General features: G+C 35.0%; 1 protein-coding gene across 6 annotated transcripts in view; it reads right to left on the reverse strand.

The window, feature by feature from the left end:
* Positions 1 to 3186: 3186 nt before the first annotated feature.
* GALNT3 (polypeptide N-acetylgalactosaminyltransferase 3) overlaps positions 3187 to 16752 on the reverse strand; it is a 47216-nt gene continuing 33650 nt past the window's right edge. For all 6 annotated transcript variants that reach the window (XM_054549426.2, XM_063712842.1, XM_063712841.1 and 3 more), the window contains 7 exons: positions 14727 to 14961; positions 14140 to 14257; positions 12445 to 12645; positions 10329 to 10460; positions 10024 to 10125; positions 5128 to 5280; positions 3187 to 4292 (listed from right to left, as the gene is read on the reverse strand). In XM_054549426.2, the coding sequence (XP_054405401.1) occupies positions 4170 to 4292; positions 5128 to 5280; positions 10024 to 10125; positions 10329 to 10460; positions 12445 to 12645; positions 14140 to 14257; positions 14727 to 14961 (1064 nt within the window). In that variant the 3' untranslated portion in view covers positions 3187 to 4169. The remainder of the gene's footprint in view (positions 4293 to 5127; positions 5281 to 10023; positions 10126 to 10328; positions 10461 to 12444; positions 12646 to 14139; positions 14258 to 14726; positions 14962 to 16752) is intronic.

Here is a 16752-nt window from a genome sequence, read left to right on the forward strand (position 1 = left end):
ACTTAGAGATATACAAAGGATGTAGGAGCTGCCAGGGAAGAATAATGATAATGGCTGATAGAGAGGCATTGACTTCTGGTCGTACTAGAAGTAATTATGGATGTCAAGCATGGTCAAAGGCATCATGGTAGTCTCAAAGAACCCTGGGCATTGGTTCACCGGGTAGCCTTTCTATTCAAAGTGCGGTACCAGGGCCAGCCGCTTTGGTATCACCTGAAAGTTTGTCAGAAATACAAAATTACAAGCTCTACCCCAGGCTTAATCAATCAGAATCTTATTCAATCTGATTGATTCTTAATCAATCAGAATCTTATTCAATCTGATTGATTCTTAATCAATCAGAATCTTATTATTGTGTGTACATTAAGGTTTAAGAAGCATTACTTTAATTATTTACCTCTAAAATATGGGGTGCCTGTTTTCTCCTCTAGCTCCTGTCAGTGGACTCACCAGAAGTTGAGTATGTTGACTTCATCATGGGACTATTTCTCTTTAAAACATCATTATGAGACCACATTGATGACCACATTACTAAACTATAACTTTCTCCACCTTCAGATAGGGACTATTTTGTATATTATTAGGGCCTGGTGCCTAATAAAATCCCTAAAACAGACACAAAAAATTTCCTAGGTGTTGTGGAAGCCTAGAGAGCAAGAGAGACTAGGCGTGCAGGAGGAATCTCTTTTGCAGTTGGGCTGGTGATGTGGCAAAGGTAGGACTGTAAGATTGGAAAAGGGAAGATTGGGTAGGTTGATAATTTGGAAAAGGTAATTAAAATATAAATTCATAAAAAGATGTCAAATATTTTAATTTAAAATATACACACTACACACACACACACAATGCTACATTTTTATGTGTATTAATTCCTTCACAGATATTCTATTGCAGGGCCAAGGCCTTTTATCTGAGTATGAACTGGTTTCTGAGAGTTCTGCAAACATCTTCCTTGCACAAAGCATACTAAAAATGCATTGTCTAAAGATATTTATTTCTGCTGTCTTTAAAGTGAATTGTGAAGGAATCTGAGTACAGAATCTTCCTAGATTTTTGTTTTCCCTATCCTTTACAATTCTCATCTACACATAACAGCATTTTAAAAATGATTTTTTTCTAGTCTTTCCAATAAAGTCAACCTTGTCCTTTTTGCACTTACATTTTGATGGTATATAAAGTACTTAACTAAATTGTCCAATACTAGTCTCTGGTAATATAGGGGCTTAAAAAATCCATCATCATTGGTTATAGTAATGGGCAATTTTAGTGTGTTGCTTGTTTTCTCCTATAGTTAACTGTGTGAGATCCCCTCTCAGATTTCAGTGAACTTGCCCATCAGGTTAACCCTAGTGGATTTGGCAGTGCAGCTTACCAACCTAGAGTTCTTAGGACTTGGTCCTCTGGAATGAAGGCAGCATGCCAGGTCTTCTGTAGCAACCAGACCATTTGCCATGGCAGCTTCAAATTGAGCAAGAATTCCACAATTTCACACTTGAGTGCAGTTAAGTCTCAGGTGGATGGCAGCCAGGCTCCATAAATAACTCCCTGTTATCATTGTTCCAAAACTCAAGACTTTTAAAAGGCACTACCTACCCTAAAGGTCCAGTCCTTAATGACATGATTTGTATGACACTTGAGCAATAGCCTGAGGCTGCCAAATCAGGTAAGAAGGACTTTCCCATAATAATATCAACCTACTCTAAGTAGATTTCAGTTGGATCATGATATGTCAACATATGAGTGATACATGCAGGGCACTCACTTTGGTTTTTTTGAAAACATGCTTAAGTTCATTTATAAAATATTTTTGAGAAATAATTTTGTATTTAGAGACATAATAAGCTCTAAGAGAAATATATGCTCATGGATATTCGTGCCTACTGGTACTTACTATCTACTTCAAAATTATTTGCCTTTCTTTCTGACCCATGAGACATAGCTCAAAAGTAATAACAAGTCGTACTCTGCCTACCATCACTTCTGATATGGTTTGGCTGTGTTCCCACCCAAATGTCATCTTGAATTGTAGCTCCCATAAATCTCACGTGTTGTGAGAGGGGCCCAGTAGTAGATAATTGAATAATGGGGGTGGTTTCCCCCACACCGTTCTTGTAGTAGTGAATAAGTCTCACGAGACCTAACGGTTTTATAAGGGGAAACCACTTTGACTTGGTTCTCATTCTGTCTTGTCTCCCTTCACGTAAGACAGGCCTTTCACCTTCCGCCATGATTGTGAAGCCTCCCCAGCCACGCGGACCTGTGAGTCCATCGAACCTATTTTTCTTTATAAATTACCCAGTCTCAGTCTCAGGTATGTCTTTAACAGCAGTGTGAAAACGGGCTAATACAACTTCTGATAGAAAATTAGGCACATAATACACATTAGGTGAAATAATCAACTGGAGAATGTAGGCTTTTTTTTTTTTTTAAGAGTCTTGCTCAGTCACACAAACTGAAGTGCAGTGGTGTAATCATAGCTCACTGTAGCCTCGATCTCCCAAGCTCAAGCAATGCTTCTGCCTCACCTTCCTGTATAGCTGGAACTACACAGATGGGTGCCACCACACCTAGGTAATTTAATTTTAATTTCATTTTTTTATTTTTATTTTTTGTAGAGATGAGATTTTGCTATGTTGCCCAGGCTGGTCTGGAACTCCTGAGCTCAAATGATCCTCCCACCTTTGCCTACCAAAGTGCTGGGATTAGAGGCTGAGCCACCATGTCCAGTTCAGAATGCAGGCTTTTTAATACAAATTTAAACTTACAAACAAACAATGAGAAGATGGGGTCAATAACCAACATATGCTCTTTTTTGTATAGCTGAGGCTCTGCCAGATTTAAAATATGAAACCAATTATATTTTACTTCTGGAACAAGAATACAGGAGATCTAAATATAAAATGATGAAAAACAAAAAAATAAGTGTTAAATCTCCTAAGCAAGCATCAAATTTTTTGAAAACATCATTCTATCAGATGCTTAAGGAACGTTATCAGAAATTAATACAAAATTTTCTAAATATTGAACACAGAAATTTTGCTATTCCTCATTTTTTGTGCCATAAGAAATATCTGATGGCTTTACAAACAATAAGCGCTTAGAAATTCAGCATACAAAATTCATTTTCTCCCACCTATTATCAATTACAGATTTCATCCAAAAGAGGAAAAAAACTTAACCAAATGATTACAATAGTGTTGAGGATGTTTTATTGTGTTTTCCACATAGATAAAAAAATAAGGCTTTTTGATGAAAAGAATCCATTACAAAGTCAACAATCCATTACAATTATAATTGAATCAGTAACAAAATTTAGCTTTAAATGAGTCAAGTATTCTGCATTTGAAATTTAATATCACAAACATTCAAGATTAGTGAATTTTGGTAAGAAAAAAAATACTAGCAGAAAGGAAAAGGACACCTTTTCAACAGATAGTAATTTATAAAAATTTTTTTAAAAGTGCTTTGGGAAAACACACAGTATCATTACTTAAGAAAAGTCATTTAAGGAAGACTTAAGTGCTTCAAGTGGAGTGCGTTACAGACTAAAAAATGTTTCAAAATTTGCCAAGAAATTTAAGTGTTAAAAATACTCCTCTCCTTATTCAGTTTCATGTTTAAGGAAACATTTGACAGACAAGTAAACCAAAGGCAAAAAAAAGTTCACCTGCATTTTAAAATAATAAATTCTGGATCTGTAAAAGCTCTTGGTTTGTACACAGAGGCCAATGCTGACCTTTATTGATCTATTTCTATGTAGTTAAAAAAATACAGTAACAAATCTTTCTTCCTATCCCCCCAAAAAACTAGGGGAAATATTTTAAATTGTGAGTGTGCGAATGTAGCTATATATATCCCTAAGTGTACAAAACACACAAACATCACTTTACTTGGAAAATTATTTTCATCATACTGTAAACATCTCTTCCCCTACATCTGGACATTTTGAAATAGTCTTTGGTATTACTAGTTATTGTGCTTTGAAACAGAAACTTGCAGAATTTCTGTAGTAGTGCTACATAGATAGTTCAAGATATAAATAAGAAAAATGCACTTGGAATAAGTTACATTTAGCTGCTTTTGCATAATTTTCAAAAACTACAGTGTATGCCTAGTCACAGTTTTATGAGAAAGAATATTTCCTTTTTCAACTTAATTTTAAGGAACACTTAATCATTTTGGCTAAATATCCATTTTTGGAGTGGATCTGATGGGTCGCATGACACTAAACTTGGATGCTCTCCATTTGCTGAAAGGCACATTTTTAAGAATGGATTGTATAGAAGTTGATCCTAGAATAAAAGGAAACAACAGACATTAAATTTCAAGACTCATAGTTAAGTGATAAACATGAAAAAGATTTTATGGTTTCATTGAAGCAAACCTAATAGTAAATCTTTCTAAGGTGAGCCATGTCTGATAAACTCTTTTTGGCTTCTAGTGTAAATGCCACCTTTTAAGCTACTACTGTTCAATTAGTAAGGTATTACACAATGAAGAGAGGCAGACAGAACAAGGTTTGAATCACATTTTCAAACAAGAAGTATTCCCTTGATATATCCATAAGTGACAAACTCTTAAAAACATCATAAATTATAAAAGCCAGTGTTAAGGTTTTCCAGTACTGCACAAAACAATGTTCAGGTAAGAATTGCTATGATACAGCTAAGCCTTAAACATGTTTAAAAACAGAAGAGACCTGTTATGTATTCTCTCAATTCTAGGTTTGTGAAAAAGTGCTAAAACAGAGTAGAAAAAAATTAATCACTTCAAGCGAGAAGATAAAATAATTTTTCTTCTCTCTGCCAGAAAAAAAAATGACTGTTGCAAAAAGCATTATAAGAAACCCTAAATAGTAAAAAACAAGCAACTAATATTAATAATTCACAGAAGTGCTCATCTGCATATATCATGGTTCCACTGAGCAACTTAATTTTTTGTTACTAAGAAAAAGTACTTAATTCATAGATACATTCTCTTATCACATGTGTAGACACACATAATAACAAAGTTAATAAAGGGAGAGAAATTCTGATAGATAATGTACCATGTTCCACTCATTTTCCCAGATAAGCAAGTAGAACTAAGAAAAATAGTGAAATAGTTGAATTAATTGCACTGAGGTACCTTCTGGATCTCCCACATCTGCTCTCCAGTGACAACTGTCTTGTGACCTTTGTAGGTACATGCCTTCAGCTGAACAAGACCTTGAGCAGCATGAAGACATAATTCCTTCTGGATGTTGTGCCGAATTTCATGTTGAGCAGAGTATTCGAAGTACTGTGGAAGGAACAGCACTGTTACTGACAAATGCAACCCATGTGCTCAGTTGCAAAATAAATAAATAAATAAGCAACTGGTTAAATAATGAAGTCATTTCTATTTCAACAAAATAATACAATAAAAATAGTTATTAGAAACACAAGCTGAGTTTTTGTGATAGACGATACAATAGCCTTCCTTCATCAACAGGTGGTTACTTCATTAACAAGGTACTGTCTTCCTCCCCATACCAGAAGTTGGAAGTTATCAAGGAGAATGGAGGCTATCCCAGGCATTCCTCAGAAAAGGGAATGAAGAGTTATAACAAGAACATTAATTGCCTCTCTCCCACAAGTGTTCCATCTCTCTTCTTCATCTCAATCAAAGGTGTTTTCACTAAACTAGGGACTTCACGGTGTTCACCATGCCTCAGTTTTCTCACTAGAAAATGGGTAATTTAATAGTTCCTACCCCACAGGGTTATGAAGATATGTGGGTTAATATGTAGAATACATTTAGAACAATGACTGGCCCATGGTGAGTTTTCATACATTTTAGCTATTGTTACTACTGATGCTTCTCTTTCTCCACATATCCAAGTAATTTGTCCCTTAGCTGCACTATTCCTCTCAGATGTTAACATCCCATCCATTCTCACTTCCGTGTACTCACTTCTGTTACTCAGACTCTCAGAATGTTTACTGAAACACCTACAGCTACCTCCAATTTCTGTTCCTATCATCCAGCAATCCAATCTGCTGCCAGATAGTCTTTTATAGCATTGGTTTGATCCCTGACTGCCCTTGCTTAAGTGAGTCACTATTGTTGCTAAGATAAAGTCCACACTCCTTAATTGGTACATGAAATCTTTCTTTTGGATCTTGCATCAACCATTGCCCCAGTTATATATTATGCTTCTTTCACACAATTCTACCAATCAGAACATGTGTATCTATAACTCTAAGACTTTGCTTTACAGTCTGTCCTCTGCCTGGAATATACTTTTGACGCTTTTCTGCCTGGCTAACTCCTTTTTAATCCTTCCAGAGCCAACTCAAATATTACCTTCCTTCTTTGGCTTTGCCTGAATTTGCCCTGCTGCACAAAATTACAATCTTTTCAAGGTTGCCATAGTACATCAGAGATAACTTTTCTAGCACTCTATTAGAATTGTGTGTGGTGTGTAGACCTGGCTTCCCTATAGACTGAAGTCAGGCAATTTATCGAGTTATAATACCCATTACAAATCCAATATTTCATAATATTGACATTATAAAGATAAAATAAGTTAACATAATTGATTTTCAATAATGAAATAATTAGTAGGAGCACTAATATGTGTTAAGTCCTTATTACATGCTAGGCAGGCACTGTGTTAAACTCTTTATGTCTATTAGAGTAGGCACTCTACAAACATTCACTGAATTCACAGAGCCACATATCTTGAGTTTCCCTACTCTTAGTCTCATGCTTAATTTATCTCCGCCCACAAGCAAAACATCAGTCATTTTTATAACTAGTAGTTCTTCAGAGAGACACTGGAAGAAAATGGGTTTAGATGATGAAAATAGCATTCTAGCTATACTTGCCTAAGAAAGATAAGCCTTAAGACCTCAAAGATGGTAACAAAGGCTGTTGAGTATTTTACCCGTTATTAAAAAGTTATTAAAATAAAAATTATAAAAAATGGAAAATATTGAAAGTACTTTGGTAACAAAAGAGAGCACACAATTGGATAGCTGTGAATGTTGGAGAGACCCATTACTTAGAACGAGTAGAGAAGAGGCAAAGCAGTAAATATAATCAAGTTATAATGACTCAAACTGCATTACACTAGTAATATTGGCCAGCTTAGTCACATAACCAAAATATTTATTTTTACTTGGTATACATGAAGTTTTATGCTATAAAAACATTATCTGATCAAAAGTAGAAGGAAACATGAAAAAATGATCAAGTTATATAATATCTAAAAATTTTAGCACTCAGGGAACTAAAATTTGCAAAACGGTTTAAGTGCGATGCTTGATTAAAAATAAAATGTCAAGTAAATAAACCAAAATAAAATCAATAGCTGCGTTAGGGTAACAAAAGCCGAAGTTTCTATTTAGTATATACACCAGATAATATTTATTCTCCTGCTCAAAACTCTTCAGTCATTTCTGTCAAACTTAGAATTAAGTCCAAGTTTCTTAATGTGGCCTGTTAAGCCCTACATGATCAGGTCCCTATCAATGCCCCTGACCTCATTTCCTAGTCCTCTTTGCTAGACCACTCTGCCTAGAGCAGAGTGGCTATCTGCTTTCTCCATGTATCTGCCTCTGGGCCTCCACTCTTGGAAATCCTTCCTCCAAGATAAGCATCTTCTCCTGGAACACTCTCTCAAAGTATTCAGGCCTCCCCCTAAGGTTGCTTTTCCAAAAAGGTCTTCCCTCACCTCTTAAAATAACCACCCCACCCCGAAACACACCATTCCCTTACCTGCTATATTTTTCTTCATGCCCAAAACTACATATTTTTTTCTTTGTTCCTGTGGAACATAAGCTACACAAGATCAGGAGCTTTGTCTTTTCACTACGGTAACAGTCAGTACAAGCTACTTTATAGGTTCTAAACAAATATTTATTGAAAGAATATGTGAATGTTTTCCCATCCCCCAATTTCTAAAAGATAGCTATATTCTATTTAAAATGTAAACATATTTTTGATACAGAGCTATCATAAAGCTGTTATCTTTATGAAAATGATAACAGAAAAATGGAAAAAGCAACGTGAACAATATATCTTCAGCTTTTAAGATAAAATAAATGTAATGCTAGAAGAAGCCTAAGAGAAATTTATAGGGATTTACATTTAGTGATAAGACTTTAACAAATGCAGAAATATTTCCCTTTGCTCAAAATCTTAATTTTTACAAGCATAGATCAGTGTTATTTCCAAAGAATCCAATTATTTACATAACTATTTTTCTTCTAGTATATGGAGGGTAAGAAAATTCTTAAAAAGATGCATATAGATTTATGCACATACACATGTATGTACAGATATATATGTATATAGATATAGGTATAGATGTATGTCTGTCTATATGTGTCCATATATATCTCCATCCTATTTCAGAATTACACCTTAACCATCCAGCAATAGATCCAGTTCACCAGCTCTGGCTTCTGGGCATCTGTATCATCTGCCCTCAGTAGATTGATTGGTTTAGGTTAATAAGGATTAGAACTAGATTAAGCTGAGCCTAATGGGTAGGAAGAAATACAGAAGAGGATGGACCAGGAGATAAACTGGCTCTTTTTTCCTAAAACTGACATCTCAAAGTTTTGTCCCATTAAAATAGGACATCATGGATATTAATTATTGCAAAAATCCTCCACACACATCTTGGACTCTACACCAAAATACTTGCAATGCCCAGAAGAAATATCCAGGCTCTTCTCTTCATTTCACTTTCCTTCACACTCTTCTTATTCTGTTGCCATTCCCCACAGCCACCTCACTAGCTCCTACCTACCTTTTTTTTTTTTTAATGTTTTCAAATGTCATCTTTCTCAGGAAAATGTGTGGACACCCAGTCTCATTCAGATGCCCTTTTCTATACCCCCAGAACACTCTGAATGTTTTATCCTAAGGAACTGCTAGTTTATAGATTTCCTAAAGGAGTTAGAGTCTAAATAGCTTGAATTCATCAGAGTATCTGGCATGCAGGGCTCACTCAATGAATTTGTTGAATGAACAAATGAGAGAAATAGTCTAATCTTTCCAGGAGTTAAGTTACAAAAGGTAAGGAAAGGAAGCTTAAAAAAACAGAAACTTTGTATATAACATGTTCTCTACCCATAGGCAAGTAAATAGTAATATTTGACATTTGAATCTTAATCAGTAAAATAGTCAAAAGGTAGTAAAGCAGGTATGTCACTAATCAAGGAGAATCTTCCTCTTTTGTTGGAGAAGGAGGAACATATTGAAATAATATTGTGGCCCACAAAATTAATTTATAATGCTCTATTTTGTTATTAACACTTGATGTAATTTGTGATTCAATCCAGTTATATGTGGCCTTTATGTGTAAACTTGCAAAATCACCATGCCAATAGTCATGCAAAAGTTAAAGCATCAAAGAGCTACATAGAATTTTGTTTTTAAAAAAAATTTCAAATGGCATTATTCTATTATTTTCTCATTTTCCTTTTTTTTTTTCTTTTTTTTTTGATTTGTTTGTTTTTGAGACAGAGTCTCACTCTGTCACCCAGGCTGGACTGCAATTGTGTGATCTCGGCTCACTGCAACCTCCACCTCCGTGGTTCAAGCAATTCTCCAGCCTCAGCCTCCCGAGTAGCTGGGAACACAGGCATGCACCACCACGCTCGACTAATTTTTGTATTTTTAGTAGAGATGAGGTTTCACCATACTCGCCAGGCTGGCCTCGAACTCCTGGCCCAAGTGGTCCACCCACCTCGGCCTCCCAAAGTGCTGGGATTACAGGTGTGAGCCACTCTGCTCGGCCTCCTTTTTTTTTTTTTTTTTTTTTTTTTTTTTTTTTTTTTTAATGGTTAAGCTACTCAAATTGTTTTCAGAGCCAGAGTAAAAACCAAAAAAATACTCATCAATATCAATTGCCAAACTCAGTCCGAAAACATTTCACACACAGCTTACCCAAGTATAAAGCTGCTGTGGGACTTCTGAAAAATAGGCAACATCTCACTTGTGCTTGTAAATGCTTTACAAGTGAAGGATTTTTAATGCAGTGCTCACCTGGTTTCCCCCAAGTCCATGACATGTATACATAATTAATGGTTTGCCTCCTTGATTGTTTTCTCCAACATCCAGACATAGAGGCTGACCAACGCTTTTAATCTAAAGGAAAATTTTCAGGTTATGAAAAGTTTTTTAATCCATGTGGTTTATATATTTTTAAAATAATTTAGAAAGTAATGCTAACGATTATAATGTAAAATCTCAAAAGCAATAAAGAAAGTATTTCAGCAATTTTCTTAGAACCACACAAAGGTTGGTGGCAAGGAGTATATTAATTAAAAAAGGAACAGGAAAATACTCACATATCCAGATATAACAGGATTAAGGTCTGGCACATACACCTCTGGATAAATATTGTTCAGATACCATGTAAAATTTTTACACTGAAGGCGGTGTTTTATTTCAAATCTTTTTGAAAGATCACCAAATGCTTTCTGTAGAAACATGAGAAATGAAGGGAATGCTTAATTAAAACAACATTGTTAAAGTACTTAAAATACTGCTATTTGTATTTCTATTTAGGTATTTTTAAAAATCCATGCTAAAAATTCAAGAGGCAATTCAACAGCCTTCATCATTCATTCAAGTAGAAAGTATGCCTGCCTGTTCATTTCTGGCTTTAAAAGAGAGTCGAGACCACTTCAGTGCTGATTAAAATACTAAAATGATGCTATTTTATTCTTCATTTGTGCCACAAACATTCCCTACAAGACAAAGATTTCTAGTAAAATGCTGTGGGCAAAGGAATGGTGGTACGAGCATCCAAAATTGGTCCCAACTTTATACCTAAAAGTGACCTGCAAAGTGAGGTGTGAGAAATCAGGTATAGACAAACAGTGCCAATACACAATGCAACTTCAATCTCTTCTCCATCAAGATCACAGAAAACCATAAGCAAGAAATAACCCATTGGGAGTAATTTTTCTAGTTTCAGGATGTTGCTTGTTCTTAACAATATCCCCAACTGAACCTTTAGTATATAAAAAGGCAATTTTCAAGTTTAAATGAATTTTGTTTTCCTTTATTTTAAGGTACTAAGAAAATAACTTTTTAAAAAAACCATTATTAAACTTCAAGGTATTTGACCTACAGGCAAAATATTAGAGAAAAAGTACATGTAATATCTAAATGTATGCAAAAGTAAATACTCAATCTTATCAGTTCAACTAAAGAAATTTTCTTATGCCAACTTCGATGTCTTGAACCCAGGTGTTTTAGCAAAAAGTATGAGTCTTTAGGACTTCTGGCTAGCTTATTACATTTACCATGTAGATCTATGTGTCCTGTGGTAACAAACAGGTATTTGCTGACTCATGTGCCCCTTTGTGGGGGACAAGCAGAGCATAAGCTTCATTTAGTGCCCACTTGCCTGCCTAGCCAAGTACTATTGTGCAGTACACAATCTGCCCAATTTGTCTTCATGGCCTTGGGTAAAAAGATAGTAATCTAACTCAGTAGTGCTCTGAATTTGCATCATAACAGGGAGATACTGGGGAACAAAGAAAAGGGGAAGAGGTAACCAATTCGTTCTTTACCGCAACAGCCAAAATATTGATACCCTTGACTCCCAATAAATACTCCACCTTCCCTCACCCTGCAAATTAGCACTATTTCCTACAAAAGACGACTACTATTCACTGAAGCGTGGTCTTAAACTATCTAGTTAATTTACCTTATCTAATATTATTAAGACTATTGGAACTCACTTCTAATATATTAGGTTTCATGATTCTGCAGAGCAGAATCTATTTATGGCAGGTTAATAACAAGAGTACCATATATTTGTTAGCACTTATCACTTTCTTATTTCACAGCTACTCTGGGAGAGAGGCAACATGTGTATTTCATCTCTTAAAACAGGGAAGGAGAGAAAAGAAACATGTTAAGCATGCACTCCATGTCCAGCCACCTTGCAGCCACTCTGTGAAGTGTCTTCCCTATTTTACATTCTCAAAGGCTTTGCCAAAGTAACACCTCCAGTAAGTAGTGAAACTAGAGCTTGAAAAAAAAAGGCTTGGCACTCCTGGTTTATTCTCATGCCACATTAAGACACTGTCTCTATCTCCAGTGCAAAAAGTCATTTAGAACCTTTATTTAGGTGTTATATCTCCTAAAATCAGTAAAAACAGTTCTACTTAATTTTCTTTGAGTAAAATATTGAACCAGGGCAGCAACAAAAATGTACTATCTTTCATATTAAAAACATCAAGTAGAATTCCTGGTTTTTTAAAAAGCAGTTTACTTAGCTTTTTTCTTAAAAAAGGAAACTTGGATTCATAAGTCATGTACTTTAAGAGTTAAAATTAAAAACCTACTTTCAAATTGTTGGATGTTTTGTACTTGAGATGAATCGACGCAAAAGGACATGTGAACTTGTTATAGATTTTATTGCAATTTAACTACTTAGCTTTAACTTACTTGTTTAACAATTTTTGCTGCATCTGTATTTCTCCTATAAAATATTTCCTTGTATTCATCCATCCAGACTTCTGCAAGGCGAACTTGGTTTCTAGCAATCACCTGAGTGCCTTTTGGAAAGCTATGAGGGCTTTTGCTGCGAAAAACATGTCCAACAACAGAGCAAGGCATAATCTCCAACTGCCCACCACATTGCCATACCTGATAATTAATGATATTTGTTTAAATTTACAGTATTTTAGAAAAATCAAAGTGTTGCTTTTAAGTTCACCTTTAAGGTATTATGAAAAACAAAATTAGAGAAGAGATTACAATATTACAAATAGTCTCTGTCCCCTGCCATTTCAACTTAAGTTTTTAAATGTAAGGAATTATTTTATTAAATGGCATAGACACTAAAGACAACAGAGGTGCATTTTCAGTAAGTTAACAAAATGGCGATTTCAGATTTTTCATAAAAATGAATTCCAGGCTTTTGTTTTTGCAAATAATTATGTAAGTTCTCTAATATGCACAGAAAACTAAAGGCTCTTATGCATTTGACTTCTGTCTGAACTACTGACATAGTCACTTCACTTAAACTAGAGTTTCTCTTCTAAGGTTGGATATAAGTGGACTCAGACCCTATTTATCTCTTGTATATTCAATTTTGTAACCAGGGAAACAATTCCAGATGGCTATTATTACCAATGACCATTCTACTGAACTTGCAAAGTAGTGGATGATTATTTTAAAATTCATGCCAATTTAGAGATAAAATGTCAAAAAAAAACCCTTATTTGCATTAATGCTAAATAAAATGACAAATCATGAAATCAATGCCTTTTCACTTAAATGTCTTAATAATTGACTCTGCCATAGTTACCAAAGAATCAGAAAATAAGTCATACTTAATACTATGTGCTTGTAGTAGAGCAAGTAATTACAATCTCTTTCTCTCCTTCCTTTCTTGAACAAATGAGAAGACTCAGTGATATGTTCAATTCAACAAACTGTGCTTGTGACCCAACACGTGCTAGGGGTTGGAAATACTGAAATGAATAAACAAGACCCCGCCATAAGCAGTTCAAACTTGGCTAAGATCATCACTGCCAGTATGTGATGGAGCCATAGCCAAAACTTAAATCTTCTAACTCCTAGTTCAGTTCTTTTTCCACTACATTCCAGCCTAAGAGATGAAAAATGAATGATAAAGTTACTGCAGAAAATGAAACTCATGAAATCAAATACATAAGGTATATATGGAGTCTACCCAAAGCCTTTTTTTATATTAACTTATAATGTGTATAGAAAAAATCCAGCTCATTCAATCCAAACAGTTAAGTCCAATGTCCTTTAAAATTATTCATAAATGTTTTTCCATTCTAACTCCCTTGATGATCAACTCATTTCCTGAAGCACTAGATTTAATTATATTTATCTTGGCTGGAATTCAGTAGCTACAAGTGCATTAATTGGTGTTACTGCCTGGACACAGGAGTTTAACTGATTCCTCTTGTTACATTGGCAACAATGAATAAATATATTAAGTTACATATTAAAAGAAAATATTCTTATTCCAAAATTTCCAGCAATTAAGTTTCAGAAAGCACAAAAAGTAGAGTGCACAATCTGTAATCATATGTACCAGCCGATTAGAACACAATATATTTCATTGTTTAATATTTCTGCTATATTTAATTTCCATAAACTTACTCTGAAAGACATTTCTATATTTTCACCTCCCCAGATTTCCATTTCTTCATCGTAACTTCCAATATACTCAAAATATTCTTTTGATATGGAAAAAAGTCCTCCTGCAAAAGTGGGTGTTCTGAAAAATAATCCATTGTCAAATTTTGTTATAAAAACTAAACAAGATAAAACAGCATATTTTAAGAACTGAAATTAAAAAATTAAAGCCATATCACATTTTCTAAACTTTTATTCAGATTAATAAAAACTAGAAATGCTATCTTCAAAGTCAAGATTTTTGGGGTGGGGGGGAGTACTTCGTGTCCTCTTCCATTGGAGTAAACTTAAATGTCTTCTCCTAACCATGCTTTACGATTTTTAAGTAATGATTGATGAGGAAGACATAAGAGCTCACTCACGGCTACCTCCTACTCAGCAACATCATGTATAAGTAAGTACACAAGTTAATGACTTTTAGATTCTCTTTATACAGAATATGTGTGTTCTTTATCAATTACCTCAGAGGCAATTGCTATAAAGCAAACTGTGTACGTATTCAATGTATGGTATAGGGTGTAAATATAAGACTCTGAGAGCAATCATCTTACTTAATTGGGTAGGTTTCATCTTTCCTTCTTTGCTTCTCATGATCAGGAAGCGACTCCCAGCCAAATGAAAGACTCCAGTCAAAATTTCCACGGTTATGGTTACTTCCATAAGGAGAAGGTTTGTTGAATTCAAACGTGTTCAGATCTATGGATGCAATATCTGGACTTACGACAGCTGTGTAGTTCTCAGCTATTCTGGCCAACAGAGGTTCTAACCAACCATAGAAACACTCACCTGGAGGGAACAGAATTTTAATTTATTCAATAAAAACATTGAAGTTTTTTTCTTTAGTTATTTAGGTGAAGATTTACAGAGAAATGAGAATAACAGAGTCAATTTGTGTTTTGAACATGCATATAATGATTTCTTTCTTCCTCAGATTTATTGAGATATAACAGACAAATAAAAATTCTATATATTTACATTGTATATCAGTGTTTATATATGTATACATTGTAAAATGATTATTGCAGTCAAGCTAATTAACATATCCATCACCTTATCAGCTTATGGAGAGGGTGGTAAGAACATCTAAGATCTACTATTAGCAATTTTTGAGTAGACAATATATTATTATTAATTATAGTCACCACGTTGTACAATAGATCTCCAGAAGGGGAGACTTCTTAAAGGTTTATTGTGAGGAGATGAGGGTAGGATGAAAAAGGTGAAAAAAGATTCAGTACAGTTAGAAAAAATCCCCTACAGATGATGACCTTCTTTCTTCTACAAAAGATGCAAAATAACACTAGTGTATTTGAAGTTTAGATGATGTGTTAAAATGGCCTATGAATCAAAGGTAGCTTTTTGCTGCTCCACATTACCTGGCCCTAAATGCGTTCTGATTTATTTAAACTTGTATCTCCCTGAGTAAGGTACAGTAATTGAAATTTTCATTTATCTGACTGGGTCTTAGGAGAAAATAAGGAGTCAGTATAATTTCCGATTTTAGCAACTGGAGAAGAAGAACCATTCAAAGCTGCCCTAGACCTAATATAAAGGGGGAGCCGAGGAGTTTCATGTCATGATAGGTCTAGGCCCTGGTCACAGGCCAGGCTGTTTTATATAACACACAGCAAGTTCAGCCGATGCATGTGCTGTCCTATGCTGGGCTCCCCACAAAGCAGTATTTGGCAGTCATGGTCCAGGAGGACCGTCAGACATATCCACCCAGTGGGTAGTGGGTAAGAATGTCCAGTATGATCTTACTGTAATTTTGAACAAGGAGAAGAAATACCAGATGATGGTATTTTCCTTTTTAAAGCACCTCTCTAGGATTACCTTTAGTGTTCTCTTCATTTTCTAAATGTCTGGTATTAAAAGAGAACTGAATGTGATGGCTCTAAGCAACACAAGCACATCCAAATGCCCTTCTGTAATAATCGGTGTGTGCTCAAAACTAGTAATTGGGTGAAACATAACCTAAGCACTGGCCAATTCAAAGCTAGACACTCCTACAGAGTATAGCCCACTAAACTCAAAGCTCAAGGGACAAAATGACATTTTAGTAATAACTAGCATGCATATGACACATTGACTCTAAAAATGTTGTCTAAATACTTCAAAAACTTTGATTCTGAAAATAATTAAAGTACAAAGAAAAACCAACAGCAGCAAAGTCAAACAAAAATTGACAATGTTTACGTAAGGGATACCAAAGAAGATGGGATGGGGCACCCCTAACCTGGCATAAAAACTATATATAAAAACATATTTTGGTTTTGTGGTTTTTATTGAAAATTCGCAGACTCCTTTTTATGCCAAAAACTAAAATATAAAAAAAGCAGCAGTACTAGGATAAAGTTTAATGATAGGGTGGATCACATTCACTCATTCATTCATTCATTCATTCATTTTGAAACAGAGTATCACTCTGCCGCCCAGGCTAGAGTGCAGTGGCACAATCTCAGCTCACTGCAACCTCTGCCTCCCGGGTTCAAGTGATTCCATTCCTCAGTCTCCCTAGTAGCTGGAATTATAGGCACACGTCACCATGCCTGGCTAATTTTTGTATTTTCAGTAGAG

Source organism: Pongo abelii, chromosome 11, assembly GCF_028885655.2.
Source record: "Pongo abelii isolate AG06213 chromosome 11, NHGRI_mPonAbe1-v2.0_pri, whole genome shotgun sequence".
NCBI lineage: Eukaryota > Metazoa > Chordata > Mammalia > Primates > Hominidae > Pongo > Pongo abelii.